This window comes from Geotrypetes seraphini, chromosome 9, assembly GCF_902459505.1.
Source record: "Geotrypetes seraphini chromosome 9, aGeoSer1.1, whole genome shotgun sequence".
In the NCBI taxonomy this organism is placed as follows: Eukaryota; Metazoa; Chordata; class Amphibia; order Gymnophiona; family Dermophiidae; genus Geotrypetes; species Geotrypetes seraphini.
The window spans coordinates 62,384,324-62,407,359 of NC_047092.1; the positions used below are offsets into that span (position 1 = coordinate 62,384,324).

General features: G+C 46.6%; 1 protein-coding gene across 4 annotated transcripts in view; it reads right to left on the minus strand.

Moving 5' to 3' along the window:
- GXYLT1 (glucoside xylosyltransferase 1) overlaps positions 1-23,036 on the minus strand; it is a 99,263-nt gene that overhangs the window by 11,793 nt on the left and 64,434 nt on the right. For all 4 annotated transcript variants that reach the window (XM_033959274.1, XM_033959275.1, XM_033959277.1 and 1 more), the window contains 2 exons: positions 15,959-16,082; positions 3,476-3,648 (listed from right to left, as the gene is read on the minus strand). In XM_033959274.1, the coding sequence (XP_033815165.1) occupies positions 3,476-3,648; positions 15,959-16,082 (297 nt within the window). The remainder of the gene's footprint in view (positions 1-3,475; positions 3,649-15,958; positions 16,083-23,036) is intronic.

Below are 23,036 nucleotides of genomic sequence, written 5' to 3' on the forward strand. Positions count from 1 at the left end.
AGGAATTCTAGAGAAATACCATATATACTCAAATATAAACCAAGATCTTTGGGCCAAACAAAAACGGCCCATCAATAGGGGTCTCAGTTTACAGCACTGCCTATGCTGGTCGACTGTCGCTGCTGCTTTGGGAGGGTCCGCGGGTGGGGACTCTGGCTCCATACAGGGAGGGGGTCCGATTGGAGGCCAGATGCATATGGGGGGAGGGGAGTTGTCAAGTCAGGAGCAGGACTAGGAGTGCTGGTGACAACAAGTCTGTGCAAAATTCTGCACAGATGGGGACTAATGTCCCAGTGGCACTGCAAGCACCTCACCATGCTACCTCAGGAACCATTTGCAGGCAGAAGGACTCGGTCCCAGAAAGCTAGGTAGGAGCAGGATGCTCCACACAACCGCCTCACCAAGCTGCCTCAGTACCCATTTGCAGGCAGAAGGACTCGGTCCCAGAAAGCTAGGTAGGAGCAGGATGCTCCACACAACCGCCTCACCAAGCTGCCTCAGTACCCATTTGCAGGCAGAAGGACCTAGTCCCAGTGTAAAAGGTAGGTTGGAGCAGGGCACTCCACACAAGTGCCTGACCATGCAGTGAGCTAAGTTACTTCTTCAAATCCTTGCTTCTGCACACCCCTTTTCTGCCGAGACCCAGCAGAAGGTCAGAAATCAAAATAAATGTGGAGAAAAAATACCAAAAAGGGTATCAAAAAAGGAAGTAAAACACTCAATATATGATATCACAAAGAACTTCCCATAATCATCAGATATATACTTTTTTTTAATCAATCAAAAGCTTTGCAAGTGCAGTGAACCCTCGATTTAACGGACTGCTCGGGGGGAGGGGGTGTATGTTATATATGAATGTCCAGAAAATCCGAATGTATGCTAAACAGATGCAAAAAGACACAATAAACTACGACAAAGACAATATATGTTGCAAAAGTATACTTTTATTTATAAACAAATTAAAAAAATTCAAAATCATTGTTTTGCAGCAAACAATGGGTCAGGTTTAGCCGTTTATTCTCGTATTGGCTGAAAAAAGTTTCTAATGTCACTTGCCTTTTGGAACATTGTTATTTATTAATTATAACTTCTCTGAAATTTTGGAAATGAGAATAATATTGTTGCAACTTGGGTTCTGACGAAGAGTCAATAAACGAAAACCACGTCATCTAAATGACTTCTTACTTGACTCAGTTTCATTATTTTTATTGTAGGCTCTTCTTCATCGTTCTCATCATCTGTCATTTTTTGGTTCATAACTTCTTCAGCTATCTCACTCTGACATAATTTGATAACTAGGATCACCCTCGTCTTCTTCCAGCCATTCTAGTAGCGCTTCTTCTGTTGTATTATTTTCTCCTGCATTTTTCATCGTTGTGTAAAAATCTTCAACTTAAAATCCATTGAACTGCATTTCACTCTCGATGTTATTTAGAAGTTTATTCCACCCGTTCGCTAATGTTTCACACTTCACCACCTTCCAAGCGGATGCAAAATTATATGTTACATTTTTAAAGATTTTGCAAAGTGTGTTCCCCTCTGACGTTTCATTCTTCGGTTTTGTCTTCCAACACCACCATAACTTCTTGCAAAAATGTTTTCTTGTATATCCTCTTGGTTGCCAAAATAACTTTCTAGTCCATAGGCTGGAGAATAGATGTATTTTGGGGAAGAAACATTCATTTAATTTTCCCATCCTGACCACACAAAATTTTTTCAGATGAATGTGCTGGTGCGTTGTCAAGTATTAACAATGCTTTGATGTTTTCTGCTGGTATGGATAATTTTTCCACTTGGAACCTCTTAACTTCTGGCACAAAATGTTTAAAAAAAACATGCCATAAAAATACTTGATGTAAACCAAGCTTTTTTATAATTGTAGTAAATTGCGGGTAATTTATTCATGAAGTCTTTCAACGCTCTTGGGCGACAAGATTTGACAGCAATCAGTTCTAATTTATGAGAACCATCAGCGTTTGCACAAAGTAGGGCGGAGATTCGTTCTTTGCTTAATTTGCTGCCGAAAACAGTTCTTTCTGTTTTAGAAGCTTGGGTATTTTCTGGCAGTGAATGCCAAAACAAACTGGTCTCATCCGTAAGTCTGTTTGTTCATGTCTCTTGTGAAATCTCTACAACCACCCATCACTAATTTTTATTTCAATGTTCATGTGTTTAGCTAATGTCTTTGCTGCAGATTGCAATTCAACTCCCCGCATATTTACACCACAAGAATGTTACTGAACGTACCACTTTATTACAGCCTCTTCCAGCTAAGATTCTCGTGTCATTTTAAGATTTTTTCTCGGCCAAATGTTATAATCCACATCGCTAGACAAAGCAAATTTTTCCAGCTTTTCTTTTGCTTTTTGATACTATATTCCTCACAAACTCGCACCACAGATACGCCTGATTCAACTTTCTCAATGAGATCCAACTTTTGTTTTATACTCAAATTTGTGTGTTTTCGTTTTTTATCCATGACTGTGCTTCATCTTAATTCGCTGCTGGAAACAGAAAGAGCTGTTTGAGAGAGAGTGTGCATGCTCGGCCTTCTTGCCTGGAAGTTCATGGTGACAATTATGGGGTCTGGTAAATCCGAACTCTGGATAACCGAGGTCCGGAAAATTGAGGGTTCACTGTAGTAGGTTTGTGCTCAGAGACCTGGACGGGCAAACGGAGGTCAAACCCCCAACCACCTCACCATCCAATCATTGCATGATCCTCCACACTTTTTAGCTTATACAGTTTCTCAATGTGCACTGCTGTGTGATTCTTAGTCTCTAAACAACTGTTGAAAATAGAAGAAGCACTTATCTATTTAATGGTTCCGACATGTCACGTTTCGATTACTGCTTCAGGAAAACAAAAAATATGCTCAAAAGAATTACTAGCCAGCATGAAAGGGTTGGATTTCAACAGCCCTTAAGAGAATGACGATTGCAGTGCGCTCCCTAGCCCCGAAGGCTGGCATCTGTCATCACCCAGTCTAGGAGGCAATGTGTAACGGAAAACCCTTGCAGAGCAATTGAGGACGAAGCCACCCGTTCTTGCTTGCTCAGGCCTCCAAAGTCCATAGCAGACACATCTGCAAGGCATCTGGGTGGGGTGCCCAGCGGGAAAGCAAGAGGACGCATGTGCAATCTCGCCCAAGAGATAACATCCAGCATGGTCACCTGAGTGCTTGTTTGGGAGGGGCTACAGTCAGCCATCCCCATCTCTGCCTCTAACTGGCTGACTGTAGCTCCTCCCAAGCAAGCACTCGGGGCTACAATCAGCCAGTCAGAGACAGCAGGGGAAATGCCTGGATGTGGACTACAAGAGAGATGGGGGATGGAGAGATGATTCTGCTGTCCTCCCCGAGTGCTTGCTTGGGAGGGGCTATAGTCAGCCAATCATTTGAAAATTTCCCTCAAGTATGAAAAAAAGATAGAACAGCTAGCTACACTTACAAGATACTATACACAGAATTGCTTACGTTTTGTAGCACTTCATAAATAGCTCTGAACACTGGTTGTTTATCATCGTGATAAACTCCCCGATTCCCATGGAGAATAGAAATTCCTTCTTCTTCTGCTTCCTGACAGTTGCTGCCATAAATGCAGTGATCAGGACGATAATTCCATTGACAGGGGAAAATAAATAGACTATCTATCAAGTAAAAGAAATATGTTTTAAGACACAAGTTCTAAACCAATCAAACTTAATTTACTTATTGTTCATACACTGTCACAAAAATTTTTCAAATATTTTGATTAGGGTTGTACATCCATTTAAATTTTTTAATCGCAGGATTAATTGTGATTATTTGCAAGTTTCAAGTTTCAAGTTTATTAGGATTTTATATACCGCCTATCAAGGTTATCTAAGCGGTTTTACAATCAGGTACTCAAGCATTTTCCCTATCTGTCCCGGTGGGCTCACAATCTAGCTAACATACCTGGGGCTATGGAGGACTGAGTGACTTGCCCACAACCATAAAGCACCCCCTCACATTTCCTCCTATATAGTGCAATATTGTCTCATAAAAAAGCAGTATATCAAATCCCATTAACTCCTTACTATAAAAATAAAGAGATTATATACTTACCCTGGTAAGCTCTTTTCCAATAGATAGGTAAGACATTCTAGACCACAGGTGTCAAACTCAAGGCCCGTGGGCCAAATCCGGCCCACCAGGTCATTTTATGTGGCCTGTGGTCCGATGCTCCCAGTTTTACCTTGTGTCCGGCTCCCTCCTCCTCACAGCCATCATGTGCACGGAGTCGGCAACTCGCGCATCCCACACCTTATCCAGAAGCATTCCCTCTGACGTTGCAATGTCAGAGAGAAGGCTTACGGTTCAGGTGCAGGACGCACAAGGAGCCACTGCACGCGGCTCCGTGCACACTAGGCTGTAAGGAGGAGGGAGCCAGCCACAAGATGACAACAGGGGGCATCGTATCGCGGGCCACATAAAACAGCCAGGTTGGAGCCGGCCAGAAGGTTAGACACCCGCCACAGGGAGGCATAGCATGAAGAGAGGGAGACAACAAAGGTAGGGGGAATGGTTTTATTTTCAAGTTAGTGTTTGAATTGTGTCAATTTTGAGCTTTCTAATCTGCTATCTTTTGCACTGCTCAGGAAGAAATACATTTGTTTCTTTTTCTCTGGGGGTTGTACTGCATGCAGAATCTTGAATCTTAGGGTGTTTTAAAAATATATATTAGTACTTTTAGTTTTTGGTCCCGTATTTGCATAGAGGTTATCTGTGTTCTGGTAGGAATGAATGTTGAGAAGCTTAACAGTGTGTTTTGTATAGTTTAATTTTGTGGTTAACCATTACCATTATGTGTTAATAAGATTATATTGTGTGTGTATATATGAAAAATGAATGGAAAAAAATGGTGTTATAATTAGTATTATTATGTGGGCGGGGTCTGGGGTGGAGAATGGGCGGGGTCTGGTCTGCGACTTAGCCTGTGTTTTGGATTTCAGTCCCTTAATGTGATTGAGTTTGACACTCCTGTTCTAGACTACAGAATGACACGCGGAAAAAATTTGTCCCCGTCCCCGCAACCACCGTCCCTGTCCCGTCCCCAAGACCACTGTCCCCACCCCGTCCCTGCAACTACTGTCCCTGCAGCATCCATACAAGCCTCAGTACTGCAATATTTAGCTTATTCCTTCCTTATAAATCAAAGTTCTGGCTGCTGAACTAGAGAAAGAGATGTTCAACTGGCAAGGCTTTGTTTATAAATTTTTATACTGCTTTAAATAATCACCCATAATCTCTTTATATATACAAAATATCCACACTGTATAATACGTGCTTAATAGTGTTATTTTTATCACCCTTTTTGCCATTATAATTCCCTTTCATAATAAGTATAAATTTTTATAAACACAACTAGTATACTACTTTATCCTAAAGCAAAAATAAATAAATAAATAAATAGAAAATATTTTTTCTACCTTTGTTGTCTAGTTTCTGCTTCCCTCATCTTCTCATTCAATTCCTTCCACCCACTGTCTGTCTTCTCTCTGCGTCTTCCATTTGCTCTGTTACTATGCCTCTCCTTTCACCCTAACCCCCCAATTGGTCTGGCACCCATCTTCTTCCCTCTGCTCCCCCATAGTCTGGCATCTCTGTCTTCTTCCCTTCCAGTGTCTTCTCCCCACTCTGTCATTCCCATTTCCCTTCAGCGTCTTCTCCCCACTCTCTGTTCCCCATTTCCCTTCAGCATTTTTCCCCACCCTCTCTTCCCCATTTCCCTTCAGCGTCTTCTCCCCACTCTCTCTTCCCCATTTCCCTTCAGCGTCTTCTCCCCACTCTCTCTTCCCCATTTCCCTTCAGCGTCTTCTCCCCACTCTCTGTTCCCCATTTCCCTTCAGTGTCTTCCTTCCATTTCCCTTCAGCGTCTTATGCCCACTCTGTCTTCCCCATTGCCCTTCAGCGTCTTCTCCCAAATCTGTCTTCCCCATTTCCCTTTAGTGTCTTCTGCCCACTCTGTCTTCCGCATGTCCTTTCAGCGTCTTCTCCCCACTCTGTCTTCCTCATGTCCTTTCAGTGTCTTCTCCCCACTCTGTTTTCCCCATTTCCTTTCAGCAGCTTCTCCCCACTCTGTGTTCCCCATTTCCTTTCAGCGTTTTCTCCCCTACTCTGTCTTCCCCATTTTCTTTCAGCGTCTTCTCCCACTGTCTTCCCCCACTCTGTCTTCCCCATTTCCTTTCAGTATCTTCTCCCCACTCTGTATTCCCCCTATTCTGTCTTCTCCATTTCCTTTCAGCTTCTTCTCCCCATTCTGTCTTCCCCATTTCCTTTCAGCTTCTTCTTCCCACTCTGTCTTCCCCATTTCCTTTCAGTGTCTTCTCCCCACTCTATCTTCCCCATTTCTTTTCAGTGTCTTCTCCCCACTCTATCTTCCCCATTTCTTTTCAGTGTCTTCTCCCCACTCTGTCTTCTCCATTTCCTTTCAGCGTCTTCTTCCCACTCTGTCTTCCCCATTTCCTTTCAGCGTCTTCTCCCCACTCTGTCTTCCCCATTTCCCTTCAGGCCGGCACCATGGAAGATTTCTTAGACTTGAGAAGTGTAACTATCACAGGCTCTGAATAGTCTCTATGTTCTAAGGCTGTGCACTCAAGAACCAAGCCATAAGAGCAAAGTGACCCATATCCTCCATGGCTACTGGGCCTTAAGTGAGAAGTTCCAGATGGATGCTCAGGTTCAGACTGCAATCCACACGCAGCCGCATCAGATTCACATACAACAGTCTTTGAGGCCAGTTGTGTGCCACCAGAATGACAGAGCCAAGATGAGTTGCAATCCTCCAAAAGACCCGGCCGATCATTGGCCAAGGCATAAATACATATAGAAGAACATATGGAGGCCATAGTTGCACTAGAGCATAGAGTCGCTCGCTTCCAGGCTCGCAGTACTGGTCACCGTACCTGAAGAAGGACATGGCGGTACTTGAGGGAGTCCAGAGAAGAGCAACTAAGCTGATAAAGGGTATGGAAAACCTCTCATACACTGACAGACTGAAAAAACTGGGGCTTTTCTCCCTAGAGAAGCAGAGACTTAGAGGAGACATGATAGAAACCTTCAAGATCCTGAAGGGCATAGAAAAAGTAGACAGGGACAGATTTTTCAAATTATGGGGAACCACAAGTACAAGGGAGCACTCGGAGAAATTGAAAGGGGACAGGTTTAGAACAAATGCTAGGAAGTTCTTTTTCACCCAGAGGGTGGTGGATACATGGAACGCGCTCCCGGAGGCTGTGATAGGCAGGAGCACATTACAGGGCTTCAAAGAAGGTTTGGATAGGCTCCTAGAGGACAAAGGGATTGAGGGGTACAGATAAGAATAGACGTGGGTTATAGGGATAGGAGTAGAGGTAGGTTATATAAATAGTCAGGGACCACTGCTCAGGCAATGGACCTGATGGGCCGCCGCGGGAGCGGACCGCTGGGCGAGATGGACCTCTGGTCTGCCTCAGCGGAGGCAACTTCTTATGTTCTTATGCATCTGCGACTGAAGAAGCATGCAGTCTTCTTGTTTCGCACTGAGGCGATGAGTTTGAAGCGGAACTGCCACCAGCGCCACATGATCGCCCGAAACGCCTGCTGTGGTAGGGTCCACTCACCTAGATCCAGAGTCTGACGGCTGAGGAAGTCTGCTCAAATGTTGTCCACTCTGGCCACATGCACTGCTGTCAGTGCCAGCAAATGACGTTCCACCCCTAGGAAAAGAAGTCGAGCGGGCTGCTGGGCACGATGGACCTCAGGTCTGACCCAGCGGAGGCATTGCTTATGTTCTTATGCCTCCTGAGCCAAGGGAGAGCTCTTGGTTCCTCCTTGATGATTGACATAGACCACTGCCATTGCATTGTCGGAAAAGACCCAGACTGCCTGTCCCTTCAGAGTCCTCTGTAATTCTTTCAAGGCTAGATGAATGGCCCAGAGCTCTAGCCGGTTGATCGACCACTTCCTCTGTGACGGAGTCCAACAGCCTTTAAGGGGACGATCACATTGAGCTTTCCAGCCTCGAAGGCTGCCATCCATGGTTACCACAATCAAGGAGACAATGTGTAACGGAGAGTGACTGATGTCAAAGTCACCAGGTCATGCCTCCAGCGTCCACGACAGTTTCATCTCTAAGGCATTTCAGTGGGGCGCCCAGCGAGAGCGAGGCGTTTGGACAGCAAAAAACAGAGGAAATGGTAGTTTAGGGGGTGAAGAGCTTATGTGCATAACGGAAGAGAGGGACTTGGGTGTGATTGTATGTGATGACCTTAAGGTTGCCAAACAGGTTGAAAAGGTGATGATGAAAGCTAGGTTGCATAGGAAGAGGTATTGCCAGTAGGAAAAAGGAGGTATTGATTCTTCTGTATAAAACTCTGGTGAGACCTCATTTAGAATATTGTGTACAATTGTGGAGGCCGCACCTTCAAAAAGATATAAAAAGGATGGAGTTGATCCAGAGGAAGGCTACTAAAATGATGTGTGGTCTTCGTGATAAGGCGTATGGGGACAGACTTAAAGATCTCAATCTGTATACTTTGGAGGAAAGGCAGGAGAGGGGGGATATGGCATGAGTCGAGTTTCTTTCATTTGAAAGGAAACTCTGCAATGAGAAGACATAGGATGAAGTTAAGAGGTGATAGGCTCCAGAGTAATCTGAGGAAATACTTTTTTACAGAAAGGGTGGCAGATGCATGGAACAGTCTCCCGGAAGAGGTGGTAGAAACAGAGATCGTGTCTGAATTCAAGAGGGCCTGGGATAGGCATGTGAGATCTCTCAGAGAAAAAGAGATAATGGTTACTGCGGATGGGCAGGCTAGATGGGCCATTTGGCCTTTATCTGCCATCATGTTTCTATGAAGAGAACACATGTGCGCCCTCACCCAGGGAACCACATCCAGCATGGCAACCATGGAACCAGAACTTGTAAGTAATCCTATGCAGAAGGGGCCGCCATCTTCAATAGCTCCAAAATCTGCCGTCATATCGAAAAGAAATCCCAGGTATTCCAGTGACTGCATAGGCATCAGATGGCTCTTCCGGAAGTTGACAATCTAGCCCAAGTCTTCCAGTACGCGGAGCACTCTCTCCACCCCATCTTCCTCAGATGAGCCGCTACTACCACAATCACTTTGGTGAAGGTCCAGGGCGCTGTCACCAGCCCAAAGGGCATGGCCGAAAACTGATAATGCTGATCCAGCACATGAAACCACAGGAACTTGCTGTGGTCTGGAAAAATGGGAATGTGCAAATACAACTCTGTAAGATAGAACGATAAAGTAAACAGAGTATCTGTCTTGAGCCCGAAAGTTCATTTGGCTCTGGCTCTATTGCTCAAATAGCCCACAAGCTCTGAACAGTAGCCTGGACTTTGCGCACTTTGTCCAGTCTCCAAGCAGGAGAAGACATGAACCAGTCTGACAGGGGCTGGGCAAATTCCAGCTTGTAGGCTGATTGAATAATTTCCAAGACCCACTGGTCTGCTGTAATGCACATCCAGGCTGGCAGAAACTCCAAAAGCCCTTGGCTCCCTGGCGTCATTGTGACTTATGGGCAGGTTGGGCAGCAGCAGGCTGAGAGCTCCCGTAGCCCCTATACCGATCCCTGGAACTCTGAGAAAATCTCTGTGATGAGGAAGGAAAATATTACCGTAGTAATATTCCTTGGGAAGGAATTTAGGATGGGTACGCAGAACCACCTTGTCATGGTGAAAAACAGTGAAAGGTGGGTCGGCAACCAGTGCATGCAGCTCACTAACCCTCCTGGCAGAGGTGATGGCAATGAGGAAAAGCACCTTCCATGTAAGAAATTTGAGTGAAGTTGTGGCAAGAGGCTCAAACGGAGGTTTCATGAGTGCTGATAAAACCACATTCAGGTCCCAGACGACTGGAGGAGGCTTCAGATGTGGTTTGACATTGAAGAGGCCTCTCATGAACCGGGAAACCAGGGGATGAGCCGTAAGAGGTTTTCCGAGGATAGGCTCATGAAACGCAGTGATGGCACTGAGGTGGACTCTGATTGAGGTCGACTTGAGGCCAGCGTCGGAGAGAGAGAGCAAATAGTCCAGTACAGTTTCCACCGCCAATGAGGTGGGATCGTGATGATGAAGCAGACACCAAGAGGAGAACCGGGTCCACTTCTGATGGTAACATTGGAGGGTGGCCGGTTTCCTTGAGGCATCCAGAATATGACGGACAGGCTGAGATAGATTCTCTGGAGAGGTCAGCCCGAGAGAAACCAAGCTGTCAGGTGGAGCGAGGACAGATTGGGATGCAGTAGAGACTGATGCTGCTGTGTAAGTAGAGTAGGAAACACAGGAAGAGGAATGGGCTCCCTGGAGCTGAGCTGGAGTAGGAGGGAGAACCAGTGTTGGCGAGGCCACCGAGGGGCGATGAGAATTATGGTGGCTTTGTCCCTGCGGAGTTTGAATAACGTCCGCAACATCAGAGGCAGTGGAGGAAAGGCATAGAGGAACCGATCCGTCCAGTCGAGCAGGAATGCATCCGGGGCCAGACGATGAGGAGAGAAGAGTCTGGAACAGAACTGGGGCAGCTGATGGTTGTGAGGAGTTGCAAAGAGGTCCACCTGAGGGGTGCCCCACAGAGCAAAGATGGAGCGGAGTGTGGGGGGATCCAGAGTCCACTCGTGAGGTTGAAGGATGCGGCTGAGATTGTCGGCCAGGGAGTTCTGTTCGCCCTGGATATAGACAGCCTTGAGGAAGAGACTGCGGGCCGTGGCCCAGGTCCAGATGCGGATGGCCTCCTGACAGAGTAGGGGAGATCCCGGTGCCGCCTTGCTTGTTTATGTAGTACATGGCGACTTGGTTGTCTGTGCACAGGAGAAGAACCTGAGGGTAGAGAAGGTGCTGGAAGGCCTTGAGGGCATAGAACATGGCCCTGAGTTCCAGGAAATTGATGTGATGTTGACGCTCCTGAGGGGTCCAGAGTCCCTGAGTGCGAAGTTCTCCCAGGTGAGCTCCCCATGCATAGGGGGAGGCATCTGTGGTTATGATCATGGAGTGAGGGGGTAGATGAAAGAGTAGACCCCTGGAAAGATTGGATGAGTTCAACCACCATTGAAGAGATTGCTGAAGAGACGATGTCACAGAGATGGGATGAGAAAGAGGATCGGTGGTCTGTGACCATTGGTTGGCTAGAGTCCATTGAGGTGTCCTGAGGTGGAGTCGCGCCAGAGGAAGCACATGGACCGTCGAGGCCATGTGGCCCAGGAGGACCATCATCTGCCGAGCTGGAATGGACCTGGCGGCAGAGGTGGAGCAGGGTCCGTTGGCGGTCGGAGGGGAGAAACGCCATCATGAGAGTGGTGTCGAGAACGGCTCCAATGAACTGAAGTCGCTGTGTGGGAAGCAGATGCGACTTGGGGTAGTTGATCTCGAACCCCAGGAGATGGAGGAAGGAGATGGTGTACTGAGTGGCTTGTAGCACAAGTGGAGACGTAGGTGCTTTTACCAACCAATCGTCCAAGTAGGGGAACACCTGGAGGTTGTGAGACCTGAGAAAGGCCGCCACCACAATAAGACACTTGGTGAACACCCTGGGCGATGATGCGAGGCCAAAGGGTAGCACTTTGTACTGATAGTGGCGGTGCTGTATCTGAAATCGGAGGTAGCGACGTGAATTCAGATGGATTGGAATGTGAGTGTAGGCCTCTTTGAGGTCCAGGGAACATAGCCAGTTGTGTTGAGAGAGAAGAGGATAAAGCGTGGCCAGGGAGAGCATTCTGAACTTTTCCTTGACCAGACACTTGTTGAGGTCCCGGAGATCGAGGATGGGACGAAGGTCTCCTGTCTTCTTGGGAACCAGGAAGTAGCGGGAGTAGAATCCCTGACCCCTTTGGTCTGTGGGAACCTCTTCGATGGCATTGAGGAGAAGGAGGGATTGGACCTTCCTTAGGAGGAGAAGGGACTGGGAGGAGTGGGACGCAGACTCTATAGGAGGGTTGTCTGGTGGAAGAGTCTGGAAGTTGAGAGAGTAGCCGTGGCGGATGATGTTGAGGACCCACAGGTCTGATGTGATGACCTCCCAACGGTTGAGGAAGAGTTGGAGACGTCCTCCGATTGGCTGAGGAAGAGGTAATGATGGTGGAAGACTGGCTATGCCCTGGAGAAAGGAGTCAAAAGGGTTGAGATGGTTTTGACGGAGGAAGAGGCTTGGCAGGTTGGTGAGATTGAGAGCGAGCCTGAGTGTGTTGTTGTTGACGAGGTCTGCGAGGCTGCTGTTGGGGCGGGTTGAGAGGCCTGGCCAAGAACCTGCGCTGGTAAGAGGACTGTGGTCTATAAGGACGAGCAGGTGGAGCCTTCTTTTTAGGTTTTATCAGAGTGTCCCATCTGGTCTCATGTGCTGAGAGCTTCTGGGTGGTCGAATCCAGGGACTCCCCAAAAAGTTCATCCACAAGACAGGGTGCGTTAGCTAGGCGGTCTTGGTGGTTGATGTCAAGATCAGATACCCTCAACCAGGCCAGACGTCGCATGGCAACAGCTATGGCAGACGCTCGGGAGGTCAGCTCAAAAGAATCATAAATAGAGCGCACCATGAATTTCCGCAGTTGAAGGAGGCTGGAAATTTGTTGTTGAAAGAGTGGAACTTTGCGTTCAGGGATGTATTTTTGTAGGGCGGATAGTTGTTGTACGAGATACTTCATATAAAATGAGAAGTGAAATGTGTAATTATTCGCCCTGTTGGCTAGCATGGCATTTTGATAAAGGCGTTTGCCAAACTTATCCATCGTTTTGCCTTCTCTGCCAGGAGGGGTGGAGGCATAAACACTGGAGCCCTGAGTTTTCTTTAATGTAGACTCAACTAAAAGAGACTCATGGGGCAATTGAGGTTTGTCAAAACCCGGAATTGGGATGACCCTGTATAGGCTGTCAAGCTTACGAGGAGCTCCGGGGACAGTGAGTGGATTTTCCCAATTTTTATAAAAAGTTTCCCGCAGTATGTCATGGACGGGTAACTTGAGGAACTCTTTGAGAGGTTGTTCAAAGTCTAAGGCATCCAGAAAGGCCTGGGACTTTTTGGAGTCGGACTCTAAAGGAATAGAAAGAGCCGCCGACATCTCCCTGAGGAATTTGGTGAAAGAGGATTGCTCAGGCTTGGAAGTGATATCGGGCACTGAGGGTTCCTCGTCTGTGGATGATGCGTCCTCCTCGGTACCGGGTGGGGATTCTTCCCATAAGTCCGGGTCCCTGATATCAGTGTGCGCACGCCGCGATGTCGGGGTGGAAGGCTCGGTGTGGCGGGTCTTAGAAAGAGACTTGCCAGAGCGCATGGAGACGGTACCGGGAGAGGAAGACCGGTGTTGACCCCGGTCCCGGGAAGAGCGGTGCCATTCTGGGTCCCGGGGAGACCGGTGCCCTTCCTGGTCCCGAGGAGGATCGACCTCAGAGCGGGTCTGTACCACAGGACGAGAACGGAGTGGTTCAGCCGAGAGGATTGGCATGGAAGTGTTGAGTGGCACCGAGGGGGTGGACACCGGTGGGATGGTGCGAGGCTCGGGCCGGTCTGGTACCGAAAGAAGTGGTGCCAATAGGGTCGGTAGCAGGTGCTGGAGTTGTTGCTGCAGCTGTTCCTGCAATTTGTCTTGGAGTATGGCCGCGATGTGGTCATCCAGGGGTGGCACCAGTACCGCTTTTTTCTTTTTCGGTTCCATAGGTGCTGCTCCACGCCCCGGCGATGAGGAGGCCGATGATGAGGCACTCACCGAGATCGGGGCGGAGCGTTAGCGGGGTCGGCGTGAGGCCGGGAGGACCGGCGTCGCCACTGTGGCAGGTGGGCGCTCAAGGGAGGTGGAAGGCTTCTTAGCCGGCTTACCTGGTGCCAGCGACCCCGAGGAAGGATCGGGTGGCGTCAAAGTGGTCGGTGCCGTCTTTTGCGGTACCGTCGACGTCGCGGCAGTTTCCATAGCAGATCCGGTACCGAAAAGGATGTTCTGCTGGATCTGCCGATTTTTTAAGGTGCGTTTCTTAAGAGTGGCACAGCGGGTGCAGGTGTCAGCCCGATGCTCTGGACCCAAACACTGTAGGCACCAATTGTGTGGGTCAGTGAGAGAGATCGGGCGTGCACACCACTGGCACTTCTTAAAGCCCGGTTGAGGGAGCATGAAGGGAAACACGGCCTCCGCAAAATCAAAGCCGGAGGCTTGTATGATGGCAACAGGCCCCGCCGGGGCCGGCCTGAAAAATAAAGAAAAAACAAAGTTTTTTTTTTACTATTTAGAACGGAAAAAGAAACCCGAAGGGAAAAAGAGAAAAAACAAGAAAATAACGCGAGCGGGAAGGCAAAAAGGAAGTTTTCAACGGCCGTTGAAACCACATGCGTCTTCTTCGCTCCGCGGAAACGAAGAAACTGGGGACCACGCACTCCTCCGTCGGGCGGGAAGGCATTCGCGCATGCGCGGTGCGGCCAACTAGAACTTTCTAGTGAAAAATGTCCGTACCGGGGCTCCGTCGGTGACGTCACCCATGCGTTAAGAATATGTCCTGGGATAACCCTTTTATCTTCCAATCTCCCACTGTCCAGCATATTCCCATCCTCCCTCCCTCCCCTTCAGGGTCCTAGGTCTTAAATCCATCACTTCCCTATTGCCCCTCTACCATTCCAACATCTCTTCCTATCTCCTCTTCCTCCCATTATTCAGCATGTCTCTCCCCTTCCCTCCTGTGCCCAGCTCAGTTATTGACCTCCATTTTCTCTTCTGTATCTAAACACCCCCAAGCCCATCTCAGATATCCCCCCATTCTCTTTTCTAGCTTTTAAAACACTACCTCCCCTACCTGGGTTGGCGCTTCCTCTCCCTCTCAAACCTTCCCCCCCCCTCCCCGGTTTACCTTTTCTTCTTGTTTCTTTTGCACAGCAGCAGCAGAAGCAGTGTTTCATAGAAAGATTAATTCTGGGACCAACAGAGGCTACTTTCTCTATAACATTGCTGGTGATGTGCGAAAGAAAATAAGCTGAAAGGTAAATGGGGAGCTGCAAGGTACCTGTACTCTAGTGTTGCCAACCTTTTGCCAAAGAAAAACCATAGAATGGCAGCTAATTTCTTCCTTTGTCCACCAATGGGTCTGGGTTCTCCCCCTCCCAACCTACAAGTTTGGCGTTTCTTCCTCTGGCCTCCCATCACCATGGGTCTGGTTTCTTCCTCCCCCCATGTCTGGCATCATGATCTCTCCTCATACCAATCTAAATGACATCTATCCCTTCATGTCTGACATCCCCCTGCCCCTAGTCCTCCAAAAGCAATGAGTCATGGGCATCCAGAAACAGGGCTTCTCTCTGATGCTGCCTCACCTACAGAAAGTTGTGTCAAAGGAGGTGAGGCAACAGTAGAGAAAAGCACTGGCAGCAGGTAGTCGTGTAGTTTACTGGATGTAGTCGACAATGCTTCTAGAGGACCGCAAGATAGAAGAGAGGAGGGAGAGATGCTGATGAACACAGAACTGCGGGTATAAAAGGTGCCGGTACACTGTACTAGCATGTACCAGCACAAAAAAGCCCTAGGTATTATTGTAGAGGATGGCAATATATGAGAACGGTTGCACATATCCAGAAGCTTTTAAGCTATATATGAACTCAGAGAGCTAATCTGTCTTAGCTATTGGAGAATATCAGTCAGTCAGTCAGTTCATCCTGCTTGTCAATACAAGCACATTTTAATTCAAGAACTTTACCCTTTAAAATTTGTTTTTAAAAAATATGTATTGGAGATGAATATACATTGACACCCTTAGAAAATTTCATATGAATAAAAATTTCTATTTTGTAATGTTCATGTGAAGTAAAAAAATTCTATAAAGTTCAAAAACTTGATTTAAGAGTTAGCTATACATTGGATTCCTGAAAACGCATAAAAATAGTCTCTTATACTATTTTTGTAAACTGGTTTGTCTTTCTCAGATTTTTAATATATTAAAAATATATTCAAACTAATAAAAAGCCTTACCTGGATTGTAAAAAAACATTATATTTAGTAAATCTTGATCCCCCCAAGTAATGTTTAGCTTGTATTTTTTAAGCAAGGGCATCAATAACTCTCCCCATCGTAGCTGTGCAGTGGTCATATCATTCTATAAAGTAAGAAACAGTATTTAATGAATATGTGAAACTCACCCTATTCAGGTCTATTTTCACAATCTGAAAATCTTTATATATTATATACACATACACACACATGAAAATGTTATATTATACCATAAATATATATACAAAGTCTAAGTATATGTGTGTGTATGTGTATATATTATATTTGAACAAATAGAAAGATTAGGTTCTTACCTCGGTAATATTCTTTCTTGTAGATGTATCTAGTGGTTCTGAACGCCAGGGTCTTGTATCTGAGCCAGCTTGCAGAAAACTGTCAATCATGTTTTCCAACTCCACCTCCTTCCCAGGGAACTGTTCCTGCCCTCTCAGTTTGAACAAAAGCAATCGAGTAGCACTGTAACATAACAGGAAGGAGGAAAATGGGGAAAATCCCCAACATTACAATTTTGTTCTGCTGTGTAACAAACATAGGAAATAACATTATAACATCCAAACTTGTGCAACTAGCACCAGTCATGTATAGAGCTCATAGCTATTTGCATGACCTGTTGACAAGCAGAGACTAAAACCAGACTGTATGGTCATGATGAATTATCTATGCATCATCTTTTTTTGCTATTTATTTTTTTTAACTCTCAGTTGCTCTGAGACAAAAATTCATCAAATCCAAATTGATCCTAAGGGAGAAGGCAAGTAAAGGCCATACACAGGGTGGAGCTTCAGGAACACTCGACACACCTACAAGAAAGAAGATTACAGAGGTAAAAACCTAATTTTTCTTTCTATTGTAATGAGTCTAGTGGTCCTGAAAGGTACGGACGTACAAAAGCAGTCCACAAGTTTAGGGTCAGCCAGCTGTGCCAGCCTTTAAGATGGAGGCCCCATAAGCGGCGGCGTCTTCCCCAGCTGCTACGCCCACCTGGTGAAGGTATGTAGGGTAGACCATGTGGCCGCTCTACAAATCTCCTCAGGTGAGAGAGCCCTAGTTTACATCCATGAAGCAGCAACTTCTCTAGTGGAGTGTGCTTTCAATGTGATTGGTGGTTGTTTATCACAACCCATGAACACAGAGGAAATGGCCAGACTCAGCACAGCCTGAACAGTCTGTGGAAGTTCAATGTTCGACTCCCGCTTCAGCCTGATTTTTTTTTTTAAAGTGCCAGCAAGCAACTTGAACCCATGCTCTAAGGTTCTAACGGTAATACTATGCGTGCCGGCTTCCCTTATTCCCCTCCGAAACTGAAAGTTACATCCCGAGGGGGGGAGGGAAAAGAAAGGAAGCCTTCAAGCACAATGTTACCTTTATAGCCCTGGAGCATGGGTTTAATTCGCTACAGGCTAAGGTGGGAGAGCTAGGGCAGGGAGGGAAGCTTACAACTTGCTGCTCTTGCTTGCTTCGGGCCTTCTTCACTGCTGGGTCTCGCCTACTTTCTGTTTCCACAAAGGCAGAACCCAGCAGCGAGGAAGGCACGAAGCAAGCAACAGCAGCGGCTTCCCTTGTCACTTCCCTATCTCCCGTCTTAGTCTGTAGCGAATTGTGAGTGCTGCACTGGGGGGGGGATAAATGCTGCACTGTGGCCAATTGGAGGGGGAGAGAAATGCTACTGCTGCACCCAATAGGGGGGGGGAAGAGAATGCTGTTGCACCCAATGGGAGGGGGAGAGAAATGCTGCTGCTCCTGCACCCAATTGGGGAGAGAGAGGGAAGAAGGGAGAAGGAAGACCAAGGAGAAGAGAAAGAGATGCCAAAATCATGGGAGGGAGGGAAAGGAAAGAAGATACCAGACCATGGAGGGGGTGAGAGAGATGTCAGGGCATATGGAAGGGGAAGGGGGAAATAGACAGGGGAAAGAAAGGAAGGAGGGAGGGAGAGAAAGGAAGGAGAGGAGGTGCCAGAGCAAGGAGGGAGAGGGAGAGATAGGAGAGGAGAGAAATGCTACCCGGCTGGAAAAAATTTCTGGGGAGAACACTGCTTGTGAGCAGAACTGACTGGTAGCGGGAGTTTCCACACCCTCTCTTCTCTTTTTCTGTTTCCTGTTTGTACTAGATATCACTGGCTTTTCGACAAATTTGGGTTTACATTTACATTGTTACAGAGCAAATGTATTGGGGAGGTTTCCCTGTTTTCCTCCTTTTGATTTCTTCTATTATAGTGATGATCGATCGCTATGGTATAAAATGAAGGTGGCTGTACAGCCCACTGGGGAAAGAAGCAGAATTTGAAGATATAGAGACATCCTTCTGCAATCAATTCGCGACTAGGAGTAAATAACCTAGAGTGCAGACTTTTCCAGAAAGGTTATTGAACTAAGAACCTAATCTTTCAATATAGATTAAGGCAATATGCACATAATTTTTTCCTTTACATTATAAGTGGTGTATTTTTAAAAATCTGATTTATACTTAGAGTGCAGAAAACTGACAATCACGTTTTCAACTCCACCTCCACCTACTGTCCCCTCAGTTTGTTTTCTGTAAACAAGTTGCTTAAAGTGTTTCTGATCTGCTCTACGGTTTTATTATTTTTGGGTATTTTTTTTCTCAGTATTTGTGGAGGCTCAGTACCCAGAGGTTTCCACTTGATGGGACCTCTGCCTGGAAGAAGATGCAGCCTCATGTCATGGAAGTCTGCTCTTAGTAGGATCAGCCCCTCAGGGACACCTAGCTAGTCAGCCTGCTGATATTTTTTTATAGTTCAGAGGCCATCCCCTGCATAGCTGCTATCCTTGATTTAGTCAGGAGCTACAGCGCAGGTTGTTTGGACTGCTTCTCAGCCAAGATTAATAGTGGGCCAGCTGCATGGTCCTTTCTGCTGTGCGACTAGATTGAGGTTCAGTGCAATCTCGGTCCAACTGGCAGCCCGAAGACCAGGTTCGTCCAGCAAATCTGTGAGGCAAATCTCTTCTCCATTTGTTCCAGTTGAGTTCCGTTGCTGAAGCAGGCAGGTACCACATGGCAAAGTGAGCAGGGATATTATAGCCTACGAGGAAAATCAGTGGTGGTGTTTCTTCAAAAGTCGATTTTGAAGGTTTCTGCAACCAGAACCTAGGTCCCCCTCCTCTAAAACCCCTTTCCTTTTTTTTTTTTGTCCATCAAGGAGGTCTCCATAGGCCATTTTTGGTGAGATTTTCCTAGTGGCTACCATCCTGGATTTTAAATGATCTTTTTTTCTAAAACCTTCATCTGTCTAAAATCAACAGTTGGACTCCTCTGGCCTTTTTACCCCAATATCATGCCAGGTTCACGAAGGATGGCCAGTCGAGCAGCATCCATATCCTTTGTGCTGCAGAGCGCACAAGAAAGGGGTGGGAGCCTTGGACTCTGCTTCCCCAAGTCCTCCAGGGATGGAGATCCACAGGAGGTACATTCACAGGGGAAGAGACCCTTTCTACAGCCCTCCAAAGGTGCACTAGCCAAGCACAGACATGTGGGGGCTGCGGTGCCCAGGAAGACTGGCGGGGTGGGGGGGGTCCCTGCCAATGTCCTCGAGGACCCTAGTACAAGGCTTTACCCCAAATTTTGTGAGCCTTATGTGAACCGGTTCAAAGGCAAATCGAAAAGCCTTTTATTTATGGATACTATCAATCTATAACAAAAAATAGATAGGAATTTCAACTTCCATTCATTCTATGATTCCCTATTTTTTTGTCCCCTACCTTGTTGTTTCTGCCTTAAATGTTCTTCTATCCTAACACAAAAGTATTTCCCCCCTTTCCTTCCCTTTTTGTTTCAATCAGTCTGACTGTATTTATATTTTGTAATTATTCAGTATGCTTGTATGTTCATTTAAAATTTTGTACCCATTTTTAATCTCTGTACATTGCTTAGAAATTTGATAAGCGATTGAATCAAATTTTAATAAAACTTGAACTTTGAACACCTATTTGAACTGCTGAGGGTCCTCAGCATCTGCTTGCAGCGCACCAGAGGCGATGACACAGGGGAACTTCCCTTGGCAAGCGCCTCAACCATTTGAGGACAGAAGCTTGGACCATGAGGTTCAGTCTGACAGACTGGAAGGATGGAAAGTCCAATTCCATGCCACTATTGTCCCAGGATGAAGTTTCTCTGGCAGAGTCTGGCTCGGTGCAGGAGAGTGGCTGTCTAGAAGTGGCAATGGCCCTGGATCATGGGGATGACCCTATGGTATGCCAGCATTTCAAAGACTCTGCACTTTCCAGCATTATTTCTGCCTTGCTGAGAGAACTGAAGCTGGAAGATCCTCCAGCTCCTTTATTTCAATGATCAGTTATGAGTAGATCTGTTGTTCAGTCAGCGTGCTTTCCCTCGCATCCAGACATCACTAAGTTGGTCATGGGCCACTGAAAATCTCCAAAGGGGTACCAACAGGTGGCTAGGGCTATGACCAAGCTTTACCCGATGACTTTGGATTTCCAGCAGCTATTTGTTCAGCTGAAGGTGGATTTCTTGGTGGCACAGGTCACCAAACGCACCTCCCTGCCTAGTGAGTGTGATGTGATTAAAGGATTCGCAGGACCGTAAAGTGGACTTGCTTCACAAGAGGCAATTTGAAGCTTTAACCTTAGGGATTAAAGCAGCAGCAGCGTCTTCCTTTGTAGCACATGCTAACCACATACGACTGTCTCAAGCATCAGTCCAGGGGAGGATGGGGACCCCCAAATGCTCCTACCTGAAGTGAATTATATAGCAGATGCTTTGTATGATCTCATCAGAGTTATGAGCAAGGTGTCGACCTATACAATCTCCACTCAATGGATGTTCTGGATCAGACAGTGAGCAAGAAATTCTGCTTCTAAAGCCATGCTGAGCAGGCTCCCTTTTAAGGGGCAGATGCAATTTGACAAGGGTCTAGATGACCTGATGGCAAGCATTGCGGACTATCGACCCAAAGCCTTAACTGACAGCTGACCTCGAGTAGTTCGGGATCAAGAAAGGGGTAATTTTTGAGGTTCTCAAAGAGTACCTTCTTCTGCAGCAAGTGACAAAGTGGTCCTTTTAGGGATCATATCAGAGGTCCAGTGGAGGCAGGAGACAACAGGCCTCGGGCTCTCACTTCTCCCCAGCCTCTAAGAAATCACAATGATACCATGTCAGGGGCTGAGCTCCCCCAGATAGGGGCTGGCTGGTCGAGAAAATCTAAGATGGTCACCACGACAGCGATCTCATGCCAAAAACGGTTCAGGGAGCTACCCTGAACTTCAAAAAATTCAGAGAAGGAATTTTTTGGATGTAGACCCTGCCTCTGGCCCTAGAAACTCTCAAATTAGGGCAATTCAGCACCCCCCCACCCCCCTGATTTTCCCCATGGGCTACAATAGCCTGTACTCACTATGCCTTATTGGTGCCTGCCTGTGTCAGCTCTCACTGTAGCTGAAAAGACTGAAGTAGACTTTCTGCCTCAGAATGGATTCCACATGTCCAAAATTCTTGCTCTTCAGGTCAACTGGACTGAAACCTCAGACCCCCATGAAACTGCATGCCATGATGGGGGGAGGAGAAATGCAGCCAGTACCCTCAAAGTCCAAAAGGGCTTAACACGGGACCAAACAGCCTGCACTGAAGCCCCTGATAAATCAGGAAGCAAGATAGTTTCAAGGGGAACAGACCCTGAGCTCCAAATCCATTCATGCAGGCTAGCTAGACAGGGTTGCCCTGCAGACTGCTCTCAGGGAGTCTGTGTCTTCTCCCAGGTAGAGCTGCCCCAAATAAAAGGGTCCTCTTGGCACTGAAGCCTCAAAGAAAATAATCCTGAAAATAATAAAATTAAGCAGAGCAGATCAGAAAAACTCCTTCTCAATTTGTTTTCAGAAGGAAAAAATGAAGGTGGCAGTATAGCCTACTGGGTCAGTCCATGTCAAATGTACAAGTGGTCCCCACCTTACCATCTTCAATTTTAATGAAACTTGGTATGCAGGTACCCTAACTTATGGCACAAAGCCATGCAAAGTTTCAACCCCTAAAACCTGAAATTCATGTAGTAAGAGGTGCCTAAGTAGAGGCCTTAAAATATTTGTGTGTGTCGTACGAAACAAATGGGCAACTTCAAGGGCCTCCTGTATACAGAGTATTGCTAATATTAGCCTGAAATGTGGTCTACTGGTGCAACTTTTTGTATAAGCTTTTAGAGTTTTAAAAGACTAGGTTAAGCGCTCTTCTGATACCTCAATGGCAAAGTTGGCCAAAAATTCAATTTGCTAATTTTTGGCTTCATCTTTGGGGTGTCATAGATTTGTAACAAATTTAAGTAGTAACTTCTTGCTTGGTACACCTGCTCATCTATTGATTAATATTCATCTATGAAAATTTCAAGGCCTGTTTTGGGATGGAACCTGACTTTGGAAATTGCTGCTATAAACTCTCAGGGGTCAGTATTCAAAGTGGTTACTGGGAAAAAAAGGGGGCTGATGAAAAAGAACATAAGAACATAAGAAATGCCTCCACTGGGTCAGAGCTGAGGTCCATCGTGCCCAGCAGTCCGCTCACGCGGCGGCCCCAATAGGTCCAGGACCTGTGCAGTAGCCCTCTATCTATACCCCTCTATCCCTTTTTCCAGCAGGAAATTGTCCAATCCTTTCTTGAACTCTAGTACTCTACTCTGTCCTATTACGCCCTCTGGAAGTGCATTCCAGGTGTCCACCACACACTGGGTAAAGAAAAACTTCCTAGCATTCGTTTTGAATCTGTCCCCTTCCAACTTTTCCGAATGCCCTCTTGTTCTTTTATGTTTTGAAAGTTTGAAGAATCTGTCCCTCTCTACTCTCTCTATGCCCTTCATGATCTTGTAGGTCTCTATCATGTCTCCTCTGAGTCTCTGCTTTTCCAGGGAGAAGAGCCCCAGTCTCTCCAATCTTTCAGTGTATGAAAGGTTTTCCATACCCTTAATCATTCGTGTCGCTCTCCTCTGGACCCTCTCAAGTATTGCCATATCCTTCTTAAGGTACGGTGACCAATACTGAACACAGTACTCCAGGTGCGGGTGCACCATTGCCCGATACA